The 27,174-nt window shown below is 42.7% G+C and overlaps 1 protein-coding gene across 1 annotated transcript in view; it reads right to left on the minus strand.

Annotated features, from left to right (window-relative positions):
* Window positions 1-4,767: 4,767 nt before the first annotated feature.
* LOC307227059 (cryptic protein-like) overlaps window positions 4,768-27,174 on the minus strand; it is a 384,101-nt gene continuing 361,694 nt past the window's right edge. Inside the window, exons 5-10 of the mRNA XM_079996175.1 lie at window positions 11,547-11,676; window positions 10,625-10,674; window positions 10,331-10,504; window positions 8,071-8,185; window positions 7,241-7,341; window positions 4,768-5,535 (exon numbers count right to left, since the gene is read on the minus strand). Coding sequence (XP_079852301.1) covers window positions 5,414-5,535; window positions 7,241-7,341; window positions 8,071-8,185; window positions 10,331-10,504; window positions 10,625-10,674; window positions 11,547-11,569 — 585 coding nt within the window. The 5' untranslated portion in view covers window positions 11,570-11,676 and the 3' untranslated portion in view covers window positions 4,768-5,413. The remainder of the gene's footprint in view (window positions 5,536-7,240; window positions 7,342-8,070; window positions 8,186-10,330; window positions 10,505-10,624; window positions 10,675-11,546; window positions 11,677-27,174) is intronic.

Consider the following 27,174-nt stretch of genomic DNA (forward strand, 5'->3'; position numbering starts at 1 on the left):
GTTTTGTTAGAAGGAGCTGGCTTGGTCCACATGGCACTGGGACATTCTCTTTTATCTGACTCCCGAGCAGCTGGAGACAGATAAGAGTGGAGACATTCTGACCTAGCCAAAGAGTCTGCCTGAATTCCTTTGACTCTTGATGCTTTCCCTTGGGATGATGCAGAGACACATGCATTTTTTTAAAGGCTGGGTGTGGTTTTACTCACCTTGGTGTGACCTCTGTGCAGCACAAATACCTGCTCCTTGTGAAGCTGAGATCCATCACGCTGAGGAACATAGCGGGAGCACGGCTGGAGGAACATGCCTCTTCCACCCAAAAGAGTTGCTTTTTTAGATTCTCAGAGGCTTTTCTGTTCTTATCCACCATTTGTCTGTACGTCCGTATATTCTTTCTTTGGCTGTGCACACAGTATGCACATTTAAGGTGCATGCGCGCGCACACACCAGAATTCTAGGCACTGTAGTTTGCTAGGAAATGTAATTCTGTGTAGGGTTCCTTCATTGCTGGATGTGAGGTTACAGGGAACCAGGCAGAGGGTCTTCTCAGAAGTGGTGCCTGCCCTGTGAACACCCTCCTGTCAGGTGTTAAGGAAATAAACAACTATCCGACTTTTAGAAGTCATCTGAAGGCAGCCCTTGTATAGGGAAGTTTGTAATGTTTGGTGTTTTGCTGTGTTTGATTGTTTGCATTTGCTGGGAGCTGCCCAGGGTGGCTGGGGCAACCCAGTCAAATGGGAGGCATATTATTATCATTATAGTGTCCAGAATACTTTGAGGGAAAGGATGTATTTTGAATGTGCATTAAAGGTTTAGTGTGTACACAGCCTTAGTCATAAACCCAGGGAGCTGACAAATACTCAGTGAGACCATTGATACATCTTGCTCTGTATTGTGTACATTGAGTCGCAGTGGCTCTCCAAGGTTTCGGGCAGGAATATTTCCCAATCTGAACCTGGGGGTGCTGAGGATTGAATCTGACACTTTTTGCATGCAGAGCCCACCCACTGAATCATAGCCTTTCCCTTGAAAATTAAAGTTAATTACCCTCCTCTCCTTTCTGGGGCACATTAGAAGATGGTAAAACAAAGGTAAAGGACCCCTGGATGGTTAAGTCCAGTCAAAGGTGACTATGGAGTTGCGGCGCTCATTTTGCTTTCAGGCTGAGGGAACAGGCGTTTGTCCACAAACAGTTTTCCGGGTCATGTGGCCAGCAGGACTAAACCGCTACTGGTGCACAGAGGACCATGACAAGTGCCAGAGCACATGGAAACACCATTTACCTTCCCGCCACAGTGGTACCTATTTATCTACTTGCACTGGCATGCTTTCAAACTGCCAGGTTGGCAGGAGCAGGGACAGAGCAGCGGGAACTTACCCCATTGCGGGGGTTCGAACTGCCAACCTTCCAATCAGCAAGAGGCTCAGTGGTTTAGACCACAGTGCTAGCCACCTGCGTCCCATATTAGAAGAAGCAACAAGATATATCATGCTTCCTCATTACATCACACATAAATACCAATTGGAATGTAGAGAAATGAAGGGGATACCAGCCAAAAAGAAATGGGGTGCAAGTACATTTGAATGTTTATTATTGTGATTTAAAAATAAACGCTGAGACGAAAATGCAAGCCTCTGGACCCCGGCAAAAGCTCCCCAAAGAAAAATTCAAAACGCAGACTCTGTAAAAGGGCAGGAGTGCAGACAAGTGGACAGAGCTGGCAAATACACCTGAGTGGAAGTGCAAGGGGCAAAAGACATGGAATAGTGTTAAACTGGGTAAACCTGCTGCAATTTGTTTAATGGAAATAAAGAGAGGCAGGTTCTATGGAGGTTTCCATCACTATGGAGAAGGTATGCCTGTTGCTAGAACAGCAACTGTGTCCAACACACATACTGACCACAACGGGAGCTCTGCCCCAGCTCCTGCCAACCTAACAGTTTGAAAGCACGCCAGTGCAAGTAGATAAATAGGTACCACTGTGGTGGGAAGGTAAACAGCATTTCCATGTGCTCTGGTTTCCTTCACAGTGTTCTGTTGCACCAGAAGTGCTTTAGTCCTGCTGGCCACCTGACCTGGAAAGCTGTCTGTGGACAAACGCTGGCTCCCTTGGCCTGAAAGTGAGATGAGCGCCGCAACCCCATAGTCGCCTTGAACTAGACTTAACCATCCAGGGATCCTTTACCTTTTTACCTTTTTTACTGACCACACCCTTGCTTAAGCTTGATTTTTTTCAAATCCAGAACACTATCTTGTGTAGAATACTAACTACAGTACATACTTTCGCTTTTTTGGTCATCTCCAATCTACTTTCCCCCCCAGGCAGAGTGTTACTCAATAGGTATTGAAGGGAAATGTTTTAAAATTGACCAATGATGATTATAAATAGATAAAAGAGGATTTTGATAAAAGACTATTTTGAGGACAAGTTATAATAATGTATAAAAGTCATAGCAGAAACTGCTACTTGTACAGGCGATGGGCAGGGAGAAGGGATGTATGAATTTTGAAACAATAGTTGGAAAAGTTATCGTAGTGGGAGCAGCAATGGAGGGAGTAAAAAAGAAGGAACATCTGGTGGGTGGGAAATCAGCTTTTAAATTTGTATTAAATTTGCATTAATTTGTATCAATCTGGAGATGATTTGTTAAAAATTATGGAAAATCAAGAAAAATAATTGGCAAAAAAAGTAGTCTCCAATCCATTTGATATAAACACAAGCTTCTGACATGAACTGAGTCTACAAATTAAACAATATGCTACAAGTATAGGTACCTTTGTCCCAATCCAAAGGCATACAGTGCCTGATCTTGTGAGTTTCCATTCAGGAACTGTGCACTTTTCAACTGGGTAGTGATCCCCTTGTAGAGTAAGTTGTAGCACTTAGCATTTACCTAACATGCTAGGAAGGGTACAGGACAATTTCCAGTTTTTCTACTGTTCAGGACTTTGTTTGGGTACACATGCGTGTTTGTGGACAAGAAATCCACTCGAGCTCCTGCAAGCCAGGTTTGAGAGGTTCCTGGGCAAGGATCCTCAGGGTATCAACCTGGTGGACCCCTAGGCTGCAATACTTTCCTGGGAGTAAGCCCCATTGAAAATGGTAGGACCAATTTCCACATTAGGGATACTCTTGAGGCACAGTATCTCTTTATGAGGTAACAATGTTTTTTCTTCTTCTTCTTCTAAACAAGTGAGCCTATTCTTTCCCCGTGAGGCTGTTATAGTGAGCATCCCTTGAATTCTCTTCCTCCCTCCCCCGGGGACAAAATATATTGTTTTGAGTGCTCATAAAAGGATATATCCTCACAGCAGAAATGCAGCCTTGAGGGAAGCTGTGCACAGACTGCAAGCAATAAATAAATCAACAAAAGCACGTTAATTGTGTTATAAACTGATTGTGGGGTGGGGAAGAAGAGAACTAAATCAACGTACTCTAAATATTTCATTTATTCCCTCTATTGCTGCATCCTCATGCATTCATGCCTAACCAGGCACCTAGTAGTGACACGGGTGCCAAGATGTCTGCTTCCCTATAAACAATGGTTGCAGGGCAAACCAATAGCTTTTCCCTCAACAAAGGGCAACAGTAGTGTAACTTGGCTAATTTCTAGAGGGAAGGAAAGATTATATCAATGTGCCTGGCTGTGGTCAGAGGGAAAATGACAGCTATCTTGAGGTAAATCTCAAAACAAGAAATTCCTTGACAGATCAACTACAGATGCAAAACACACTGTGCACATTTACAGGCTCAAGTCTGGCTTTTAATCTACCAGGAGTTTAAAAACAAATTTCAAGTAAAGTCCAAGTGAGAGTATCTAATATAATTCGAGTTTCACTGTACATAGCCCAAAAATCATATATGAGTATTTTCTCCAGATTATGGGAAGGACTGTTTGTAAAAAAAAGACAAAACAATTTCACAGCATGATAAAAATGTGTTCTATGGGCTACTCAAGGATAGCAAATTTCAGCAAATTAAGCCCTCTGCCACCAAAAGTCTGTGCTTGTGTCCACACTGGCTGATGTTTAAATTGAAAGGAAAAATCAAATGGATGTTCAGGCTTCTGTAGTTCCAATAATATAAGCCACCCAGGAAGTTTGTTGAAGTGTGGCATATAAAATGGGCAACATTAAAACACGACAAAACTGCTCATTTATTGGAAATTGCCTGCAAGGAACGGATGATGTGGATTTTCTCATGCATCCCACGCGAAGCATATTTATTTATTTTTTTATTACAAATAAATATGCTTAGCATGGAATTTTAAGTTTATAGTTAGCTGGTGCATTGGACTGATATACTGTCTGCTTGTGTGATCTGTGTGGAAAAGAAATGGCAGTTTGGAATGGATTGAAAGAAGCCTTCAAAAGCAGCGATGCAAATTTGCCCTAACTCAGGATGCTTGAAGAGTCTGTGGATGCTGATAGGAACTGACCTCACTAGCCTGTAGATTTCAGCTACCCACTGGCTTTTGCACTTCCCAAATGTTCTGACGCAATTCGCAGCTCAAAACAATGTCTCAAAATGCAATTAGAATGCAAGTTTTCATGCAAAGTTCCAAGTTTCATTTAATGGGGAAATGGGACAGAACTGACATATGATTGAACACATGCAAACGAGATGAGTACTGAAAATAGATTGGTTCATTAATGTTCCATAAGTTTTGTTTTATTCTTTCAAGGAAAAGAAAGTTCCAGAATATATACAACATTTACTGTTTCCAGCACCTAAGCGATAGAAAATACATTTTTCTTCCACTGGAAGAGTCAACACTTCAGAATAAAGAACTGCTTAAATCAGATTTAAACAGAAGTTAACAAAAATCGGCATTAATGCATTATAGTGCTTTTCCATTAACAAACACTAGTTTAATACTGGGGCTAATCTATGAAGCAGTTGTTAGCCATCGTAGGGCTTGCACTTCACAAGGGATAACTTTATGACTAGCTATTCCAGCATCTCACTGGTTCTTCTGAGATGCTCAGAACAGGACTTCTGAGACCAATTTTAGGATCTAGTGCAACAACCAGTCCCAATCCTTCTGAGTCAAAGCAGCATGTCCTTTTTAGATTTAGCAATCTGACCGACATCAGAATGGGAAACCTACGGCCTTCCTAGATATGGTTGGGCTCCAACAGAATCTGGAAAGCTGCAGGTTCCTGATCCCTGGAAAGAAAAATGTTAAGTTTCAGCCCCTCTTTACTTCTTGAGCAATTTTCTGTGGACATTGCAGAAGTGAGGTTTGTTGAGTTTACTGTGAAAGTTGAACTGGGAGTTTAAAACAACAACTGGCACTATAAATTTTATATATAGCACTGTCCTTTGTTTTAGCGTTTAGTCTTCCGTCTTTTGAAGGGCAAGCATCATCATAAGGCAAATCATGGTTATGAATACCAGTCTTAAAAGAGTTTTCACAACAGGTAGAGCAGTCCACAGAGTGCAAAGAAACAGCCCAGGAAGAAGCAGCCCATTGTTTTCTTTAATCTTTGGCCATTTGAAAGTAAATGGATCCATTCCTCTTCCTCGCTTACAGCTGAGAAACAAAATAGAAATGGTTAGTTTGTTAACAGGGGGACCTCTCTGCAAAGAATTTCAACAGATTGTGCAATTTCCTCTGATTCTTTGCAAGTACTTAAGCTAAAGCTAACATCTGTTGGAAGCCAATCACAGATCCCATTCTCAGTTGAGAGGTGCAAATGCGGACCTCTTTGTGAGCCAACTTATCAGCTCTTGCAGGCATTAATCACAGCATAATCAAATGTAAATATAAACCACAAGGAAGTTAATAGCATGCCTTTTATTTTTAACCCTTTTCTCACAAGTAAAGGAAATAAACAGATTAATACCCCAAACCTACAAGGATCACATATATTACACTGGAACTTCTAAGTTTAAAGCCATACTCTTTCCTAAACCACTTATACGGAGGAAAAAATACTGAACACTCTGATTAGTAGGGCTACCTTTCAAAATAAAGAACTAACTTAGTTGGTCTTTAAGGTGCTACTGGAAGGAATTTTTTTATTTTGTTTCAAAATAAAGGCATTAAGAATGGAGGTTCCCAAGCTAGTTAATGCTGGAGACAGTCCTTCTGTACTTTTAACAGCCTCAGGACAGACAGAAATTCAACTAGGGAAGTTCTTCCCCGAAATAACATCTTCTATTGAACTCCTGGTCCTTACAATGCACTTAATTGAACTGGGAGAATCATTATTTAGTGGGGGATGTATTAAGGATCACACTTTTAGCATATATTTTACATATTAACTAGCAGTCAAGCAAGTGTGGAGTTAGTTCCTGATGTAGCCTAATTGCTCAATGAACTTTGTTAAGATAAGACATTTAAATAACAGATACACATAACTGACTGGCTTTCATAGATTTCTGAGGCCAGAAGGGATCATTATGCTAAAATTTAATCTGAACTACTCCAACACAGTTAAAGCTATGGTTTTCCCAGTAGTCATGTATGGAAGTGAGAGGTGGACCATAAAGAAGAATTGATGCTTTTGAATTATGGTGCTGGAGGAGACTCTTGAGAGTCCCATGGACTGCAAGAAGATCAAATCTATCCATTCTTAAGGAAATCAGCCCTGAGTGCTCACTGGAAGAACAGATCCTGAAGCTGAGGCTCCAATACTTTGGCCACCTCATGAAAAGAGAAGACTCCCTGGAAAAGACCCTGATGTTGGGAAAGATGGAGGGCAGAAGGAGAAGGGGACGACAGAGGATGAGATGGTTGGACAGTGTTCTCGAAGCTACCAGCATGAGTTTGACCAAACTGCGGGAGGCAGTGGAAGACAGGAGTGCCTGGTGTGCTCTGGTCCATGGGGTCACGAAGAGTCGGACACGACTAAACAACTAAACAACAACAACACTCCAACATGACCCATTCCTTAAATTGCTCTACATGCCTATATTTTGTTGGCAAGAAACCTTTTGAGCCTTATTTTCTGCTTCCATCAAATATTCAGCTAGAGGGATAGGAAAATTTAAAACTAGGAACAGGGGAAAGTTCCCCAGTGTTATGGTATGTTGTGACATTTTATTTGGAAGTGTTTCAAATAGCTTGGAGAAAGGAAGCTACATTGAAATAACCTTTGTTCCTAAGCTCTCAGAAACGAGGATCCTTCTGGAAAGGTAAATAAAATGGAAGCTCACTGGTGACAAGTCAGAATGATGAAGGACCATCAATATATAGCAAATTAGCAAAACAATAGATTGAAGTTTCATCTTACCACAGTTTCGCGGAGATAGACAGTGCAGTTCACCAAAGGCACACCGACAAAGATGGCAACTCTTTCGTATCCACTGTCCGTGTTTGAACACGCCACAGTTGCTGCCAAGGACAGATCAGAAGGTTCAGAATTAATTAATATCGACATGTTATCATCATCAACATCATCATCATCATTAAAACAGCAGCATTGGAAAAACTTAAACCCAGGCCAGCAGTCCACAGAAAACATAACATAAAATAATAAGCAATTATAGTTTAGAAATCCTGCTCTGTCTTCCATCCTAATCATGCCAAAGAGCACCAGCCTCCAGTGAGCAGTACAAAGGTAAGGTAAAGGTAAAGGGACCCCTGACCATTAGGTCCAGTCGTGACCGACTCTGGGGTTGCGGCGCTCATCTCGCTTTATTGGCCAAGGGAGCCGGCGTACAGCTTCCGGGTCATGTGGCCAGCATGACTAAGCTGTCTTGGCAAACCAGAGCAGCGCATCGTTTACCTTCCCGCTGGAGCGGTACCTATTTATCTATATGCACTTTGACGTGCTTTAGAACTGCTAGGTTGGCAGGAGCAGGGACCGAGCAACGGGAGCTTACCCCGTCACGGGGATTCAAACCACCAATCTTCTGATCGGCAAATCCAAGGCTCTGAGGTTTAACCCACAGCGCCACCAGTGTCCCATAGTACAAAGGTAAATAGGCAAAAATTGCCTCCCCTCCTCTGTGTCTGCTGCATCAAAAGCTTTTCCATTGAATTCACTGTTCTTTTCCCCAGCAATTGACCTTAATTATAAACAAACCACATCTCTCCATGTCTCCCAGTCAGTTTCCTTACCTCTTTCTTTGATCATATTCACAGTATCTGCCAGTGAAGTGTTGGGGGCATGCACAGAAGCTGCCCAGGATGCACGTTCCTCCATTTTGACAGCAATCCCGCTTCAGCGTTTTACCTGGAAGTGAATAATTCCACGGTTTACTAAGAAGCAGACCCTCTTTGAACCTACATTCTCACTTGTTCCACCAAGTCTCCCTGGCTGCCAAAGGTCTGATTTTTATTGGCCTTGAGGGGACAATAAAATTAGCTGCCTGTTAAGAGTGTTTGCTCAGTTAAGTCCAGTTTGTTTAGATAAGGATTAAAAGCACACTACCAGGGATTACTCAGTGGCCAGGCAGCAACTCCCTGGCATGTCTCTGCTGAAGAAGCTTGTGGACTTCATATAAGTCCACTTTCCCAGAAGCAGACCTCACTCATCACTTAAATAAATGGGTTTTCTTTGAAAGTAGCATGACAGATATTTGCCAAAAAGAATGAAAGTCAGATTTTTCTTATGACCCTGGATTTGCAGATTACTTATGGGTTATAGTTTAGCTCAGGGGTCAGCAAACTTTTTCAGCAGGGGGCTGGTTCACTGTCCCTCAGACCTTGTGTGGGGCCGGACTATATTTTTGTGGGGGAAATGAATGAATTCCTATGCCCCACAAACAACCCAGAGGTGCATTTTGAATAAAAGCACACATTCTATTCATGTAAAAGCACCAGGCAGGCCCCACAAATAATCCAGAGATGCATTTTAAATAAAAGGACACATTCTACTCATGTAAAAACACGCTAATTTCTGGACCGTCCGCGGGCTGGATTTAGAAGGCGATTGGGCCGGATCTGGCCCCCGGGCCTTAGTTTGCCTACCCATGGTTTAGCTGAACACAATGAACTGAAATAAAATTAACAAGCACATGGCCTTGTTTTTATGTGACATTAATAGCAGAATAACATCTCATGCTCTTCTATTATCCCTGGCTAGAAAGAGTATTTCTGATATAGCTCAATGATTGACCTAAGCCATAAACATATTACATGGGAACTGCAGCACTTCCCTGTAAGAACATTGCGGTCCAGCGCCAAGGGCCTTCTGGTGGTTGCCTCACTGCAAGAAGAAAGTTACAGGGAACCAGACAGAGGGCCTTCTCGGTAGTGGGCCCCCCCCCCGTGGAACACCCTCCCATCAGATGTCAAGGAGATAAAGAACTACACAACTTTTACAAGACATCTGAAGGCAGCCCTGTTTAGGGAAGGTTTTAATGTTTGATGTTTTATTGTATTTTTAATATTTTATTGGAAGCCGCCCAGAGTGGCTGGGGAATAAATAATAAAGTTTATTTTTATTATTATTATTATTATTATTATTATTATTATTATTATTATTATTATTATAATATCCTGTTCAAATATAGGTAAAGGTCCAGTCGTGACTGACTCTGGGGTTGCGGCGCTCATCTCGCTTTATTGGCCAAGTGGTCATGTTGCCAGCATGACTAAGCCGCTTCAGAGCAGCGCACGGAAACACTGTTTCCCACCAGAGCAGTACCTATTTATCTACTTGCACTTTGACGTGCTTTTGAACTGCTAGGTTGGCAGGAGCAGGGACCGAGCAACGGGAGCTCACCCCGTCGCGGGGATTTGAACCACCGACCTTCTGATCGGCAAGCCCTAGGCTCTGTGGTGTAACCCACAGCTCCACCTGCGTCCCCCTGTTCAGATATACAACAGCATAAAAACTGCTTGAACCACCATAAAATATATCCACAGAATTGGCACCCATGAACATTTGAGTATTAAATTAGATATGGCACAAGGGTTGGGGTTAATTGACAGCAGATTCCCAATGGACACATGTGCATTTATTACATTTTTATCCCACCCTTCCTGCAAGGAGCTTTAGAGATGTCCCTCAGTTTAGTCTCACAACAACCCTGTGAGGTAGGATAGCTTAAAAATTAGGCTGCAATCCTGAAAACACTTAGGTAGAAAGAAGCCCCATTGAACACAATGGGTTTCACCTCCAGGTAAACATATCTGGGACTGCATTCCTAGGAAGTTTGGTGGCAGAGCAAGGATTTGAGCTTGGGCCTCCTTTGCTCAAGACTATATACATTTCAAAACTCTATACCAGACTTTTTGTCTCTGCTAATTCTGCAAATACAGATGGCTGGGACCAGTTGGGATCCAATGACCATCGCAAGGGCCACAGGCCATCTCTGCAGTATATAATGATTGTTTTGGCAGCATAAAGATGGCAAATGACATTGTTACCTACTTTCAGTAAGACCAATGAAAGGCACTATTGGCTTATTGAGCTGTTTCCTGCTCTCAAAACTCTGGTTCATCTCATTGAAGATATTTAATGTTGTGAGTTGGTCTTTGACGTTATCCTTTGGGACTGTGGCATCAGCAATTTCTCCAGCATCCCGTATTTGCTCTTGCCTGGACCCTTAGAGAAGACAAGGTGATAAAAAAAATGAGATGATATAGGTTTGTGGTTTTTTAATAGTGTACACTTTTAACAGTGTTGAGACAAAAAAAAAAATAGACAGAAGAAGGAGCTTCTCACCTTTTCCAAAGTGAATGCTTTGCAAGGCCAGAGTCACTGCTAAAATAAACCTAGAAATGCAAAATCAGAAGAAATAGTTTATATAGAAAAGGGCTTGAGAAAGGTACATGCCAAGGCATGTCTACTCAGAAGTAAATCCCACTTAATTTAATGGGACATGACTTCCAGGTACTTTATTTAGTAAAAAGGTTTTCATGCTCTTTTTTCATTTACAAACAAGAAACACCAAAGTAGTTCATAATAAACTCAAACGATATCCCATAAAATGTCTCATGGTGTAAGTTAGTACATAGGAATGTCACCTTAATCGTAAGGTAAAAAATGCAATACTAAACACACTGCGTGACAATCGGCATAAGTCATACTCAAGAGTAGACCAACTAAAAACACTTAAATGCATTGATTGCAATGGCTCTGCTCTAATATTGTCTTAGATAGCCAGCACCCACTAAAGAGTGAGGCTGCAATCCTCTTGCTGCTTACCTGGGAGTAAGCCCCATTGAACTCAGCGGGACTTACTTCTGAGTAGACATGCTTTTGTACTGTGCTGCAAGTCAAAACTAAATTCAATGAGACTTCAAGCTGAGAATCTTACTCTTCAAAACTAGAGTAAAGCAGCTGAATGGCTCAGCCACCACTGTTGCCAAATGAAGGATGCTATCCTGCACATCCACGGAATCCTAGTTTAACAGCTGCATTCTGTTTCATAATATCACCAGGGCAGCTGCTTCCTAAATACATTTGTAGTCTAATTAGTAAAGCCTTCTACAGCTCTGTCAATTTCCATTTACTCTCGCTGGAGCCAAATAGCAAGCTTTTGCGTGTCTAAAATTTGCTTAGAATTTGCCTCTGTGCATGCAAAGTTTGAGAAGGTGTCTCCTTGAAGTCAAGGCAGTTATAGGAGGAAAAAAAGCAGGCTTACCTGGTGTTTTGTTTCCAATACATTTTCCTGTCGTTTTTTCAAAGGACCTTTACTTCCAATGCAGTTTGCAAGGGAGGGCTCTTTAGGCTGTTCTGTGTAGTTGCCTGTACTCCAAACATACAAGGAGTAACTATAGCAACAGAAAATGGGCATATGTATGTATCTCTAGCCTAGAGCACCACAGGACAAATACACGGCTCCTAGTAGCTCCTCTGCTGGGAAATGCTTTGCAGAGGTACAACCCATCAGTTCTAATCTCTCTGAGCTGACTGGTTCCTACCCCTCCCCGAAGATACATAAACACTTTTGGCTGGAGGGGGAGAAGTCACTCACAAGCACAGCAGGCGGTAAAGTTGATTCTTCACTAGGAATCTGCTTTAGCATTGGTCTTCACCTAGTGGGTGCAATGCTTTGCAACATCATCGTGAACATGGTATCTCATCACCTGGGAATTAGACTGAGTCTAGCATATGGATTGCACAATATCTATCAGAAGACTTTAACGTATTTTTAATCTTTGTTGGAAGCCGCCCAGAGTGGCTGGGGAAACCCAGCCAGGTGGGCAGGGTACAAATAATAAATTACTATTACTATTACTATTACTACTTTATGGCTATAACATCCAGCTTCAATCTTTCTTCCTCCTCCTCCTCCTTCTCCTCCTCCTCCTCTTCTTTTTCTTCTTGTCCTGCAACCGCTCCTTAACTTGTGTAGCATCTCGCCTGATGTAGAGTTGTGGAGAACTTTAAAGCGCACCACATTTCCATGCCTTTTAGCTTGGTCCTGCTGAAGGCATTGCCCAACTCTGTGTTTTTCTTTCTGTTTGCTTAAATATTATTTTTAGAAAACAGGTCAAAAGACTGGAATACGGTGACCAGACACAAAACTGGAAAGGGGGACTCCAAAATGTAATAGTTGTATTGAAGGCAGGATTTTGGCAAGCTATAACTTGCCCCTCTTCTGCAAACGTGCTAAAGGTACAGAGGTCATATTTCGCCCTTTGCATCTTGCCACCATAGAGATGGAGAAAGATGGCCACATATAGGATAGCTTGGCTAGAGGGCAGGTCACTTGTAAGTTGTTACTTAAAGGAAAAGGGACCCCTGACCATTAGGTCCAGTTGTGGCTGACTCTGGGGTTGCGGTGCTCATCTCGCTTTACTGGCCGAGGGAGCCGGCGTACAGCTTCCAGATCATGTGGCCAGCATGACTAAGCCACTTCTGGCGAACCAGGGCAGCTCACAGAAATGCCGTTTACCTTCCCGCCAGAGCGGTACCTATTTATCTAATTGCACTTTGATGTGCTTTCAAACTGCTAGGTTGGCAGGAGCTGGGACCGAGCAATGGGAGCTCACCCCGTCGTGGGGACTCGAACCACCAACCTTCTGATCAGCAAGCCCTAGGCTCTGTGTTTTAACTCACAGCGCCACCCGCATCCCAAGTTGTTGCTTAGCTTTTCGTTTTTACCTGCATTTTACAAATTGACTTATTTACTTCACTTCTCCTTTAGATTCTGCTTTTCCTCCCTTCCATTTCCCCTCACAACAGCCACGTGACGTGGTTAGGCTGAAAAATAAACAACTGGCTCAAAGTTCCTCAGGGACCTTCATTGCTGAGTGGAGATTTGAACCCTGGGACTCCCACATCCCAGCCTGACATCCTAACCACTATACAGCACTGCCTGTCATAAAAAGGAGCGGAATTAAGAAGACTCTAGACAGGGAGCTGTTTCTGAAACACACCCAGTCATGAATCAGCTTGTCAAGGAATCTCCACGAAATGAATGGAACCATTATGCAGGCAGTGCTGGATTTATATCTAAGCTAAACAAGCTATATCTCCCCAAAAAATTAAAGGAAAAAAAACTAGATGTACATTTCCAAAATATAAGATAAAAAACAAACAAAATAAAACCTACCTACAGCAACAGTAACGGGACGCAGGTGGCGCTGTGGGTTAAAGCCTCAGCGCCTAGGGCTTGCCGATCGAAAGGTCAGCGGTTCGAATCCCTGCGGCGGGGTGCGCTCCCGCTGCTCGGTCCCAGCGCCTGCCAACCTAGCAGTTCGAAAGCACCTCCGGGTGCAAGTAGATAAATAGGGACCGCTTACCAGCGGGAAGGTAAACGGCGTTTCCGTGTGCGGCTCTGGCTCACCAGAGCAGCGATGTCACGCTGGCCACGTGACCCGGAAGTGTCTCCGGACAGCGCTGGCCCCTGGCCTCTTAAGTGAGATGGGCGCACAACCCCAGAGTCTGTCAAGACTGGCCCGTACGGGCAGGGGTACCTTTACCTTTACCTTTACAGCAACAGTGTTTTGTGTTGTGTAGGCTCCTATGATGTAAGTAATGGGCCCCGCCTGCTAGCCTGCTCCCTAAAATATCACTGGTTTGCTCATTTCTTTATACAGTCTTACCTCATGTTACATTTGCTTTATGATATGTTTTTTCAGGTTGCGTCCCGCGGCGATCCGGAAGTACCGGAAAGGGTTACTTCCGGGTTTTGCCACTCACACATGCACAGATGCGCAAAATGATGTCATGGGCATGCGCAGAAGCGGCAAATCATGATCCATGTGTGTGCAGACACGGGTTGTGTTCCTTTCAGGTTGCGAATGGGGCTCCGGAATGGATCCATAAATTATCATATAGCATATAGGTAAAGGTAAAGGGACCCCTGACCATTAGGTCCAGTCGTGACCGACTCTGGGGTTGCGGCGCTCATCTCACTTTATTGGCTGAGGGAGCCAGTGTACAGTTTCCGGGTCATGTGGCCAGCAAGACTAAGCCGCTTCTGGTGAACCAGAGCAGCGCACAGAAACGCCGTTTACCTTCCCGCCAGAGCGGTGCCTATTTATCTACTTGCACTTTGACGTGCTTTCGAACTGCTAGGTTGGCAGGAGCTGGGAACCATCAACGGGAGCTCACCCCGTCGTGGGGATTCGAACCGCCGACCTTCTGACTGGCAAGTCCTACGCTCTGTGGTTTAACCCACAGCGCCATATTCAACACAAAAAACAGTGACAATTTGTTGTTGACAAAGGACAGCTGGACATATAAAGGGCCCCATTACCTTCAGTAGCTGAGGGCCTCATCAAACCTAAATTCGGCCCTGGGGTGAGGCGCTGCCTTCTTGCCCCACCCTTGATGTTGGCATGGCGGCTGCTGTTGGCATGGCTCCAGTGTTGGAGAAATGGCATTCAAAGCCCGCCCCCCACCATCTTGAAATAATGTGGGTGGGTAGAATCCCTGCTTGATCCAGGAGATAAAATTAGTACAGAGTGCTGCAGTATAGTTTCTGACAGGATTAAGACCCTGCCAGCGATATAGCACCTCTGCTCAAGAGATCTGCACTCCTTGCTGATTTGCTGCTGGGCCAAGTTCAAGGTGTTAGGATTAGCAACAACTTGGGACCAGTTTAATTGTGTGATTGCCTTATCCTGGCCACTTTGATCTGCAGAACTGTGACTGTTACAGGGATTACATTATACTCATTTCACAATTACTGGAAATGATAACTGTAAAACTCTCTGCCTATTGGCAATGCTCTTTCCTAATTAAAACACTGTTGAAACAAGCCTATCCAGGCAAGGAAAATGCTGGCACGTGATTTAATCTTTTTGCTTCCTCTTGATAACCATTATCTTTTGAATGTTTTGAAACACCTGCCTTAAACTTGCTTCTTGATAATTTTACTATTTTATTTTTTGTGTAAACCACTTTGAGGTGTTATTGCAATAAAGTGGCATATACATTTTGAGTTTTTGACACGTGACTAAACACAGTCATACCTCGGAAGTTGAACGCCTTGCAAGTCAAATGTTTGGTTCCCGAATGCCGCAAACCTGGAAGTGAGTGTTCCGGTTTGCGAACGTTCTTTGGAACCCAAACGTCTGATGCGGCTTCCACGGCTTCTGATTAGCTGCAGGAGTTTCCTGCAGCCAATCGGAAGCCGCACCTTGGTTTCCAAACATTTTGGAAGTTGAACTGACTTCCGGACCAGATTCTGTTCGACTTCCAAGGCATGACTATAGTGGAAATGCTGCCACGTGGCTTCCTCTAGTCCTGAGCCTGGTGATGGATTGGCACTGGGCACTACACTGGGCACCTTCTCTCAGCCCCCAGGGCTGGTTGGCCCAAGATAAATCGTGACATGCTGCTGCCACTTCTGCTCTTCATTTGTTTCATATATATTTACACACACACACACACACACATATATATTTACAGTATATATACAGTATATATTTTGGGCTCCATGATCACTGCAGATGGTGACAGCAGTCACGAAATTAAAAGACGCCTGCTTCTTGGGAGAAAAGCAATGACAAACCTAGACAGCATCTTAAAAAGCGGAGACATCACCTTGCCAACAAAGGTCCGTATGGTGATGTCTCTGCTTTTTAAGATGCTCACTTCCATACATCACTACTGGGAAAACCATAGTGAGAGCTGGACCATAAAGAAGGCTGATCGCCAAAGAATTTATGCTTTTGAATTATGGTGCTGGAGGAGCAATAGAGAAATTAAAATAATAATTTATTTGTCAGACAAATAAATATGAGGCACAGTGGTATATGGTTACCAAGCTCTGGCCTGGCCTCCTGCCATTCTGGCCAGCACTTATATTTCCTTAATCCAGCCCCCTTGCTCCTCCTGTGGCTGCCTCTGTCCAATCAGCCTGGTTGAAATTCCTATTGGCTGTTTGCTAGAACCAATCACAAAAGATACACCCATTTCCTCATGCCCTTTTATGGGAAACAAAAAGATATATATTCTTCTATCTATAAATGACAAATAAGTAGTAATATATCTTACATGTGTCTCAACAAGGAACCTTAATTACCAGCTCACCTCGCCCTATTGCCCTCCAAAACAAATGGTTTAATCTCAATTTTTTATCTTAAACAGATGTCAAGGATCTTGAGTTCACATCATCATTGAAAGATCTCCTTCTCTTGAAGGTCTTTAAACAGATAACCATATGTGTGCTCTAATGATGTTTCCTGCTTGGCAGGGGGGCTGGGCTGGTGGCTGATGGCCCCTGTGATCTCTTCCAACTATATGAAATAAGAATCTAGCATAAGGATTTAACATTTCTTAGCTTCTAATTCCTTTGCATAATTACATTTAAGCCAATATATTTAATACATAACATAGATAGCCTTTTAGAAGAATAAACCTTTTCAAAGTAAAAAAGGAAGGAACAGTTTCCAGCCTCAAAATAAGATAGAAAGAAAACCTCTTCTCCAGCCAAGCCAGTTGCCTTTTTCACTGCTCTTGACCTTTCAACCTTAGGAAAATATGGCTCAAGTTTAATGGGAGGCACATGGTTTTATTTTACTATTTACCCACTCTTAATTATGTTTATCTCTTTTTTTATCTTCTGTAATATGTAGGGTCAGTGTAACCTTGGCTGTCAGCCTGTAATTCCCTTTTTACGACTTTGAGAATTGTTTTCTGCTATAAATCAGGGGGGCCCCTTGTGCAGGAGAATAAACATTTTGCCAAGGTTCTTAGGCAGCTGCTCTTCTGCCTGGCATGAACATTTGAAAATCTTTAAGCTCATTTTAAAATACAGGCCCTGATCAAGCCTTAATAAAAATGCAGGCCATGATTAGATGCCTCAGTTGCTTGCAGTTTTTTATAGAAAAAATGAGTTTGTTTCTCTAATATTGAACCAATAGAGTGCAATACTCTGTGGTTGGTATTCAGCTAAGCTTTACTCAGAGTAAAACATGAACATGACTAAGTTAGGTTCATTAATTTCAACAGATCTACTCTAACTAAAACTTAGTTGAATACCACCCAGCATATCCATCTCTTTTGTTGGGGGAAGTGTAAGAGCCAAGAGCACAGATGAAATAAATGAGTTAGGGAATGATTAATCTCAGGTTATTTTCCTCTCAGGACTGTAGTATTATTTAGCTCTAGTTAATGACTGATGATGTGATTGTGTATTAGACATCAACATTGCACTTATAACTTGTTTATTTATAAGTTGTATAGTATTATAATGTATGAAATATGTTTATATTTCTATATTACATTTGTGATGAACTTTCTTAAAAACGCACTCTTTAATAAAGGAAGAAACCCTGAAGAGAAACATATAAAAGAACCAGAATTCTCTCTCATTATCCAAGGCTTATATTTGCCCTTACAATACTGTAATTGAAGGCAGAACAAACAGGGAAACAGCACAGTTATTAGTTTTCAGGAGAGATAATCTTTATTTAAATGCTATTTCTGACCTGGGTATATTCCTAATACAAAGACTCCTAGTCCTACAGGTATATTAAAAATAGTGTGTGTGTGTGTCTGTGTGTGTGTGTGTGTAATAGATGAAATTTCACACTTGATGCCATTTGCTAAGATCAGAAGGCTGACTTAACTGAAAGGCAACAGTAAAACAACTGGGAAATGTTTCTCACCCTGTTGCCCCGTTCTGTTCCTTCCTTTTCATGGCATGCACCCAAAAATGGTATAGGCATTAAGCCAACAGATGTAGAATGCATTCCCTTGACTGGCCTGCAAAAAGTTTGGCACTAAACTGCTGAATGGCTTCCAATATTTGGTGTCAAGAAAGTCCATCAGAAAGCGATTGCTCGGAAGAAGACACCTTCACCCCGGTATGGCTCCCCTTTATCACATACACAGCCCAACAGGACAATGACAATAATCCACCAACAGCATACAAATCAATATGGCTAACCTGATCCAAAACACCCACCCACCTCACTCACACACGAAAACAAAGATCACCACAGCCAATCACAAACAAACAATCACATCCTAGGCCAACCCCAACCTCTCTCACCACCAAAGGAACACACGTGAACAATACAAGCACGCTGACACCAAACTCTACATAGGTAAAGGTAAAGGTACCCCTGCCCGTACGGGCCAGTCTTGACAGACTCTGGGGTTGTGCGCCCATCTCACTTAAGAGGCCGGGGGCCAGCGCTGTCTGGAGACACTTCCGGGTCACGTGGCCAGCGTGACAAAGCTGCATCTGGCGAGCCAGAGCTGCACACGGAAACGCTGTTTACCTTCCCGCTGGTAAGCGGTCCCTATTTATCTACTTGCACCCGGAGGTGCTTTCGAACTGCTAGGTTGGCAGGCGCTGGGACCGAGCAGCGGGAGCGCACCCCGCCGCAGGGATTCGAACCGCCGACCTTTCGATCGGCAAGTCCTAGGCGCTGAGGCTTTAACCCACAGCGCCACCTGCGTCCACAAACTCTACATACATTAAGCATAATAGAAACACTGCTACCCGACCCCACCCCATCCATCTCCCCTCCCTCCACCCCCTTTCTTTTTTTCTTTTTTTTCTTTTCTTCTCCCCCTAATGCCTCAACAAATGAAACGGATTTGTAAATATGTTACATGGAGGGGGGAAAAAAATACGAGGCACTACACTCACACTGTAAAACAAGAAAACCCTAAATAAAATATTTTTTTTTTTAAAAAAAAGAAAGCGATTGCTCGGGCTCTCTCCTCCACCTTTATCAGAAGCAAGATAAGACTGGAGACATTAAGGAACTGGCCCTGGAAATTTCAATCAAGCTTTATTTACAGTGCTGCAAAATTAAACACTGCAAACTGGATAGAGTTATAACATGTTAAGATTTAGAGTTAAGATAAATGGAAGAGGGTAAGGATTTGCTGATTCGAATATTTTAATGGGAATACAAAAAGGGGAGGAGTGAGGAAGTCAAAGAAATAAGCTAATGAGTTTAAAGTTATAAAAAATGGATTTGTTTTTAACTTTCTTTTTTCTATTTTTCTATTTCTCTTGTTTTTTGTACCTTGTATTTTTGTTTGAGAGTTTCTTCCTTCCCCCCCTTTTTGTTTTACTATGTATTTTTGTATTTATGACTGTAAAATCTTAATAAATATTTTTTTTAAAAAAAAATAAACACTGCAAACTGGAAGCGACCCTTCCTCTTTGTTTTTGCAGTGCTTTAGCATAATAGGATTGTCAGAGCAAACCGAGCAAAGCTGGACCTAGCATGCATGACCGATTAACCCTGGAACCCACTGGCGTTGCAATGGTCAGCTTATCACAACCGCCTGCAATTATTACTCAAAGGAAACTTACGGTACCTTAAGGAATGGCATCCATCTCCCATGTGCCTTTTCTGTAATTGCCACCCTGGCAAGATGTGAAAGGGGGGCAACAAGAAGAAGAGCCTTTGTGGGTGTGTTGCTCTGAATATGGACAGCCTTTCCAAGGAGGCTTGCGTGACATCCCCATCTTAGACAGTAAGCAAAACCTGTATAGTTCAACCCAGATCTTTTTCTTAACTTGCTGAAGTCTGTCTTCCTTAGGTAAAGGTAAAGGGACCCCTGACCATTAGGTCCAGTCATGGCTGACTCTGGGGTTGCGGTGCTCATCTCGCTTTATTGGCCAAGGGAACCAGTGTACAGCTTCTGGGTCATGTGGCCAGCATGACTAAGCCACTTCTGGTGAACCAGAGAAGGGCACGGAAACGTCGTCTACCTTCCCGCCATTTACCTATTTATCTACTTGTACTTTGACATGCTTTTGAACTGCTAGGTTGGCAGAAGTAGGGACTGAGCAACGGGAGCTCACCCCCATCACGGGGATTTGAGCCACCGACCTTCTGATCAGCAAGTCCTAGACCCGTGTCTTCCTTGCCAGTATTTAAATGTGAGATCTCTCTTTTTGGATGGAGGGTGGTACAAACTTGTTTTAAAAACACAAAAAGGAAGGAAGGAATCATTATTCACAACTATGAGAACTGTTCAGACATGTCTGCTGCAGCTGCCCCTACCTCTATGTGAGTAGACACCCAGTACAGTGTAGTGGTTAGAGCAGGGGTCAGCAATGTGCGGCCCATGGGCCGGATATGGCCTACAAAGACCATTTTACCAGCCCACAAGCCGCCTCCGAACTGAGCCGTCCACTTGGCAAGTCCCCCGTGCGCTGCGCTAAACCAGTGCAGCACAGGGATTCGCCGAGCGGTGTCGGAAATTGCATCTGTGCATGCACAGATACCGGAAATTGCGTCTGCATATTTCCAGACACTGAAAATCGCTTCTGCACAGGCACGATTTTCGGCTTCTGGGCATGCACAGATGCAATTTCCGGCGCAGCGGACATGTGCAGACACAATTTCTGGCATTGCACTGTGCCAGTCCGGCCAACGGACAATTTCTGAGGGAGTGATCCAGTCCATGGCCGGTAAACCTTGCTGACCCCTGGGTTAGAGTGTTGGACTAGGACCTAGGACATAAGGGTTCACTTGGCCGTGAAGCTCACTGTGTGACATTGGCCTTGGACCTGTCACTTCCTCTCAGCCAAACCTACTTCACAAGGTTGTTGTGGGGATTAAATGAGGAGGTGAACAACCATGTATGTCACCTTGAACTCCTTGGAGAAAAAATGCTAACACCAAGAAGAAAGCCCTCCTCCTCCTCCTTCTTTTTATTGAATTTATATACCACCCTATACCCGGAGATCTCAGGGCGGTTCGCAGAATAAAATCAAAAGATAAAGCCCCAAAATACATAATCAAAATAAAAACAGCCCAATACCCCCCCAAACCCCACATTTTAAAAGGGCAGAGGATGTAAAGGCCTGGTTAAAAAGGAAGGTTTTTGCCTGGAGCCTAAAGGTGTATAATGAAGGGTCCAGGCAAACTTCCCACGGATGGGGAGCCACTGCAGACAAGGCCCTGTTCTCTTGATGCCACTCTCCGGACCTCTTGAGGAGGAGGCACACGAAGGAGGGCCTCAGAAGATGATCTCAGGGTCCAGGTAGGTTCATATGGAAAGAGGCAGTCCTTGAAGTATTGCGGTTCTGAGCCATTTAAGGCTTCATAGGTCAAAACCAGCACAGCTGTATGCATGTAGGGACTCTCAGTTAGGAAGAGTTTCTACTGCTATCACCGCCACTACTTCTGCTACTCTGTCATCATCGATTTTGCCCTACTTTTCTACAAAGGTACAGAGAATGACCTTATGTGTGCTATTTTAGAGAGGACAGTCCTCCACTTGAAGGGCCCTCTGGAAAGGTTGAAGGGCTATCTGGTTCAACAGCTGATATATAAAAAGCCATAAGAAGGAAAAGGAGGAACACTGAAGTTGCCCAAGAACAACTCCATAGCAGATAGCAGATTGATCAGGCAAACAGGTCACCTGATCACAGGCTTCCCCACTATAGTAAAATGTATTTGATGTCTATTTAAATTATAGCCATTCTTTCTAAATTTGCATCTAACAGGATGTGCAGATTTTCATGTGAAGTTGTGTCAGCTTTTGTCCTCTTTTGTGGTGAGGTATTTGCTGAAGAATTTCCTGTCTCCCTTGTTGAAAGCATCAGGTCCAAGTGAAGGAAAAAAACAAACCTTAAGTCCTTAAGTGAGATTTCTAGTTATTTTGGTGCCAAAATATTTGTGATTATGCTGGCTGCTTTTGTTCACCCACAGGAATTTATTTATTGTAGTATCAGAATGAGACAATATTCCTGGAAGCATTTTGTTTCCATAGCTTTGGCTTGCATACTTGAAAGGTGTGAAATACTGAGGTAAACTTGCTGCACTTCAGCTATTGTCACCAATTTTATTTTATTTTAGGACAAGTGTCCTCGTTCTTCTAAATCCTTAAATTTTATGCTTTCTGAATAGCTTTGTGCGGCTTTTCTTCCCTCATATTTAACTGAAAAATAGAAGTATTGATAAAAACAGTTAAATAGGTTAATTTAAAAAATAGACATGTTGATTACAACACATGCCAACTTTCTGCATAACTGGATAGGCTTGTCTAAACCAAAATGTTTTGTAGTGTGAAGGACATTCTGCTATAACTCTGCTGACTTTGTGTATCCAATTTTTGAATGCATTTTCCTTGCACAATTCATCATAACCACACAAATACCTTGTCTTCTTCCCACCCCGCTGTGTCACTGTAATGTCCTTCGGCACCACGGTTACTTATTTAGTTTAAAGAAGGTGTCTCTTAATGAATGCTCAGCAATTTATCTTTTTTAAAAAAATAATATTTATTCAAATTTTAAAGGTTACAAAAAGAAAAAAGAGAAAAAAGAAAAATAAAAAAGACAGAAAAAATACAATCAATTAAAAAAGAACAAATCGAACCTTTACATAGCTTTCTTTCCTTTACTTATTTCCTTGACCTCCTCACACCTCCCATTTTTGTATTTTAATTCAAATTATTATTTCAGCAAATCCTTCCAACCTTGTTTTTATCTTAATAATTTATCTTAATATACTATAATTTTACGTTCTCTCTTTCACCAATTCATTTTCACTTAATCCTTTATGTCATTTCTGCCAAAACCACATAATTTTCTTTTCCCAACATCTTTCTAACAATCCTTAATTTTACAATATTTTTGAAGATAAACTTTAATTTTTTTCCAATCTTCTTTCACCGACTCTTCTCGTTGGTCCCGGATTCTGCCAGTCATCTAAGCCAGTTCCATGTATTCCATCACCTTCATCTGCCATTCTTCCCGGGTGGGTAGATCTTGTGTTTTCCAATACTTTGCAATAAGTATTCTTGCTGCTGTTGTGGCGTACATAAAAAAAGTTCTATCCTCCTTTCGCACCAATTGGCCGACCATGCCCAAGAGAAAGGCCTCTGGTTTCTTCAGGAAGGTATATTTAAATACCTTTTTCATTTCATTATAGATCATCTCCCAGAAGGTCTTAATCTTTGGGCATGTCCACCAAAGGTGAAAGAATGTACCTTCAATCTCTTTACATTTCCAACATTTATTATCGGGCAAATGATAAATTTTTGCAAGCTTGACTGGTGTCAAGTACCACCTGTAAATCATTTTCATTATATTCTCTCTTAAGGCATTACATGCCGTAAACTTCATGCCTGTGGTCCATAACTTTTCCCATGCCCAGCAATTTATCTCCATTCCCATACTCTCCCACATTTCTCTGATGCATATAGGGAAGTCCCATTCCATAATAATAATTTTATTATTTATACCCCATCCATCTGGCTGGGTTGCCCCAGCCATTCTGGGAGGCTTCCAACTATATAAAAATGTAACAAAACATTTAAAAAGGGCTTCAGATGGCTCAGGGGTTGGACAACTCCATATCCTCCAACATTTCTCCAATGAAAATAGGGACATCCTAAGGAAAAGTGGGACATTCCGGTATCAAATAAGAAACTGGGACAACTTCTCTAAAACAGGGACTGTCCTTGGAAAATAGGGACATTTGGAGGGTCTTTGTTCCTCCCTGAACAATCTCAGCATCTCTTCTAACTCCTTTTTGCAGCATTTACCCTGGACTGGTTTCCATGGTTCCCCACTGCCTTTACTGACTAAGCCCTCACCTTGTATCTCCTGCACCTTCCTGTTCAGACTTGATTTTGCAACATCAACTGCTTTTTGTGATGTGCTTCTCCAGGCCACAGCCCGGTCCCGGATGCGGGTGGCACTGTGGTCTAAACCACTGAGCCTCTTGGGTTTGCTGATCAGAAGGCTGGCGGTTCGAATCCCTGTGATGGGGTGAGCTCCCGTTGCTCTGTCTCAGCTCCTGCCAACCTAGCAGTTCGAAAGCACACCAGCACAAGTAGATAAATAGGTACCGCTGCGGTGGGAAGGTAAATGGTGTTTCTGTGTGCTCTGCTTTCCGTCACGGTGTTCCGTTGCACCAGAAGCGGTTTAGTTCTGCTGGCCACATGACCTGGAAAGCTGTCTGTGGACAAACGCCGGCTTCCTCGGCCTGAAAGTGAGATGAGCTTCGCAACCCCATAGTTGCCTTTGACTGGACTTAACCAGTGTGGTGTAGTGGTTAAGAGCGGTAGTCTCGTAATCTGGGGAACCGGGTTCGCGTCTCCGCTCCTCCACATGCAGCTGCTGGGTGACCTTGGGCCAGTCACACTTCTCTGAAGTCTCTCAGCCCCACTCACCTCACAGAGTGTTTGTTGTGGGGGAGGAAGGGAAAGGAGAATGTTAGCCGCTTTGAGACTCCTTAAAGGGAGTGAAAGGCGGGATATCAAATCCAAACTCTTCTTAACCGTCCAGGGGTCCTTAACCTTTTTATACCTTTACCATAGCTACTGTTTTTAGAAGACCACAAAGGGTTAATGCTTTGGTCTCATTTGAGCACTGGATCAGATCTTTATATTAAGAAATGGGTTAGCTGCTGTCCGATCTGTTTATGTTCTCCAGTTCCTGCTACAGTGGTACCTCTGGATGCGAACAGGATCCGTTCTGGAGCCCCGTTCGCATCCAGAAGCGAACCCAACCTGTGTCTGTGCGGGTTGTGATTCGCCGCTTCTGTGCATGCGTGTGACATCATTTTGACCGTCTGCACATGCACTAGCAGCGAAACCTGGAAGTAACGCGCTCTGTTATAATAATAATAATAATAATAATAATAATAATTTATTATTTGTACCCCGCCCATCTGGCTGGGTTTCCCCAGCCACTCTGGGCGGCTTCCAACAAAGATGAAAAGTACACTAAAATGTCACATATTAAAAACTTCCCTGAACAGGGCTGCCTTCAGATGTCTTCTGAATGTCAGGTAGTTGTTTATCGCTTTGACATCTGATGGGAGGGCGTTCCACAGGGCGGGCGCCACTACCGAGAAGGCCCTCTGCCTGGTTCCCTGTAACCTAACTTCTCGCAGTGAGGGAACCGCTACAAGGCCCTCGGAGCTGGACCTCAGTGTCCGGACGGAACGATGGGGGAGGAGACGCTCCTTCAGATATACTGGACCGAGGCCGTTTAGGGCTTTAAAGGTCAGCACCAACGCTTTGAATTGTGCTCGGAAACGTTACTTCTGGGTCGCCGCAGTGCGCAACCCGAAAATACCTATTCCGAATCTACTTCAACCCGAGGTATGAATGTATTTAGCATTAGGATGAGAAGCTCCTGAGCAAAGCTACAGCTACAGCTGCTCCTGTAATAGCTTCTAAAACCTCCCTAGGCATTTTCCTGAAATGTTTCAAGTTGAGATCTTCAAAATCTGCTTCCTTAGTGTTTTGGATTTGATCTTGTGCAAAGCAGCCAACTTTGTATATCAATTGAATGAAGGGTTTCGCAAGTGTTTCAATTGCTGAAATTGAGCCAGAGAACGCCAAGTTTCCCCAGTTGTGTCTTGGGGGCAAGCAAAGTAACACAAAGCAAGGATGGCAGAATTTAGCTCTTGTTTATATAGCACTGCAGTTAAATCAGGCCCAAGGCTGCAGATGAAGAGAGTTGTCTCCCTGTCAGCTGTAAGTCTCTTCAGTTTGCCTGAATGTTGTAAACTTGAAAACAAGATTAGCACTGATGTACACAGGAGCAACAAAAGGACTTTACAAGGATCTATACAGATAGAATCAAGTTCTTAGGGAAAGCTATTGAACAACATGTTAAGCTTAACTTGGGAATTATCTCTTGAAATTGCTTTTCCTTTTTCAGGTTGTAGGCGCTGGGAGAAGCTAACACACATTTAAGAGAAAGTGATCAGTATTGTCTTAGGTATTTGTTTGGGGGTATTTGGCTAAAGTAGCAAGCTTTTAATTGTGTTTACACTTAAATGATGGCAGGGAATGTTTCAAACCCATCAGAGTTAAGATGATATCCCATCTAGCTTTGAAGAATTTAGCGTGCTGGAACACAAAGGGCTTTTGTAGCTTGCAAATTAAGAAACACGTTTTCAAACATTTGATTTAAGCATCCAGGTTTGCATTTTCAATTTCATGGAAATATATCATCTTTTCTAAAATGATACCAGCACCACTACCATCAATGAGTTATTACGCCTAAAGTCCATAATAGCAAAGCTAGCCTAAACAGACAGGTTTTGTTTAATTCCTTAGTAGGTTCTTATATATTTTAACAGAACATATGTGTGTTATTCTGTATGTGTGTTATTCTAAAAACCAAAAACTAGGTGTTAAAGAGTCCCAGAGTTTGACTTAGTGCTGCATGCACTGTTCAGGATTTGTCCTTCATACTCAGCCCCTGAGCTGATTTGTTGCTATATTTACATCCCCTTCTTTCTCAGAGTTTTAAGCCTAACAACAAACCTTTGAGGTAGTGTTGGTCCCTGTAAGATCATTTAGAACATCTAGGGAAATTCTCTTCCAAGGGCTGTACCCTACAGAATGCCCAATGGCAGTGATCCCAAAAGGGGTATATTCTGCTGTTGTTTTGTGCAACATTTGCCATACATTTGCTTCAGATGTCTTTTAAATAAATCTCTGTTTGCCCAGTCTTTTCTTGACCAATAAGATCAGGCCCTGTCTTTATCTGTATGAATTCCCTTAAAAAAGTCCTTTTAAAATGCTTTTATATTTCTGTTTTGGTGGCTTTTTGTTATATTTTTGTTTTAAGGATGTTGTTTGCTGTTTTATGTTGTCTACTGCCTAGAGTTTTGTGTTTTTTTTTAAAAAATTAAGATGTATTATTCTTATTCTTATTTTTTCTTTCATAAAATCACACACAGACTTTCCTAACAGAAAACTCTACAAGAGAGAAAAACTCCAATACTTACACAGATTAAAATGGCTCAGAAGGTAAGAAAACACTCACCTTTCCCCCCTCCACCTCTTTCCCCCCTTTTCTTCCCAATGTCTCAACAAATGAAACTGATTTGTAAAAAATGTAACTTGAAGAAAAGAGA

The sequence above is a fragment of the Podarcis cretensis genome (assembly GCF_951804945.1).
Source record: "Podarcis cretensis genome assembly, chromosome: 11".
Lineage (NCBI taxonomy): Eukaryota > Metazoa > Chordata > Lepidosauria > Squamata > Lacertidae > Podarcis > Podarcis cretensis.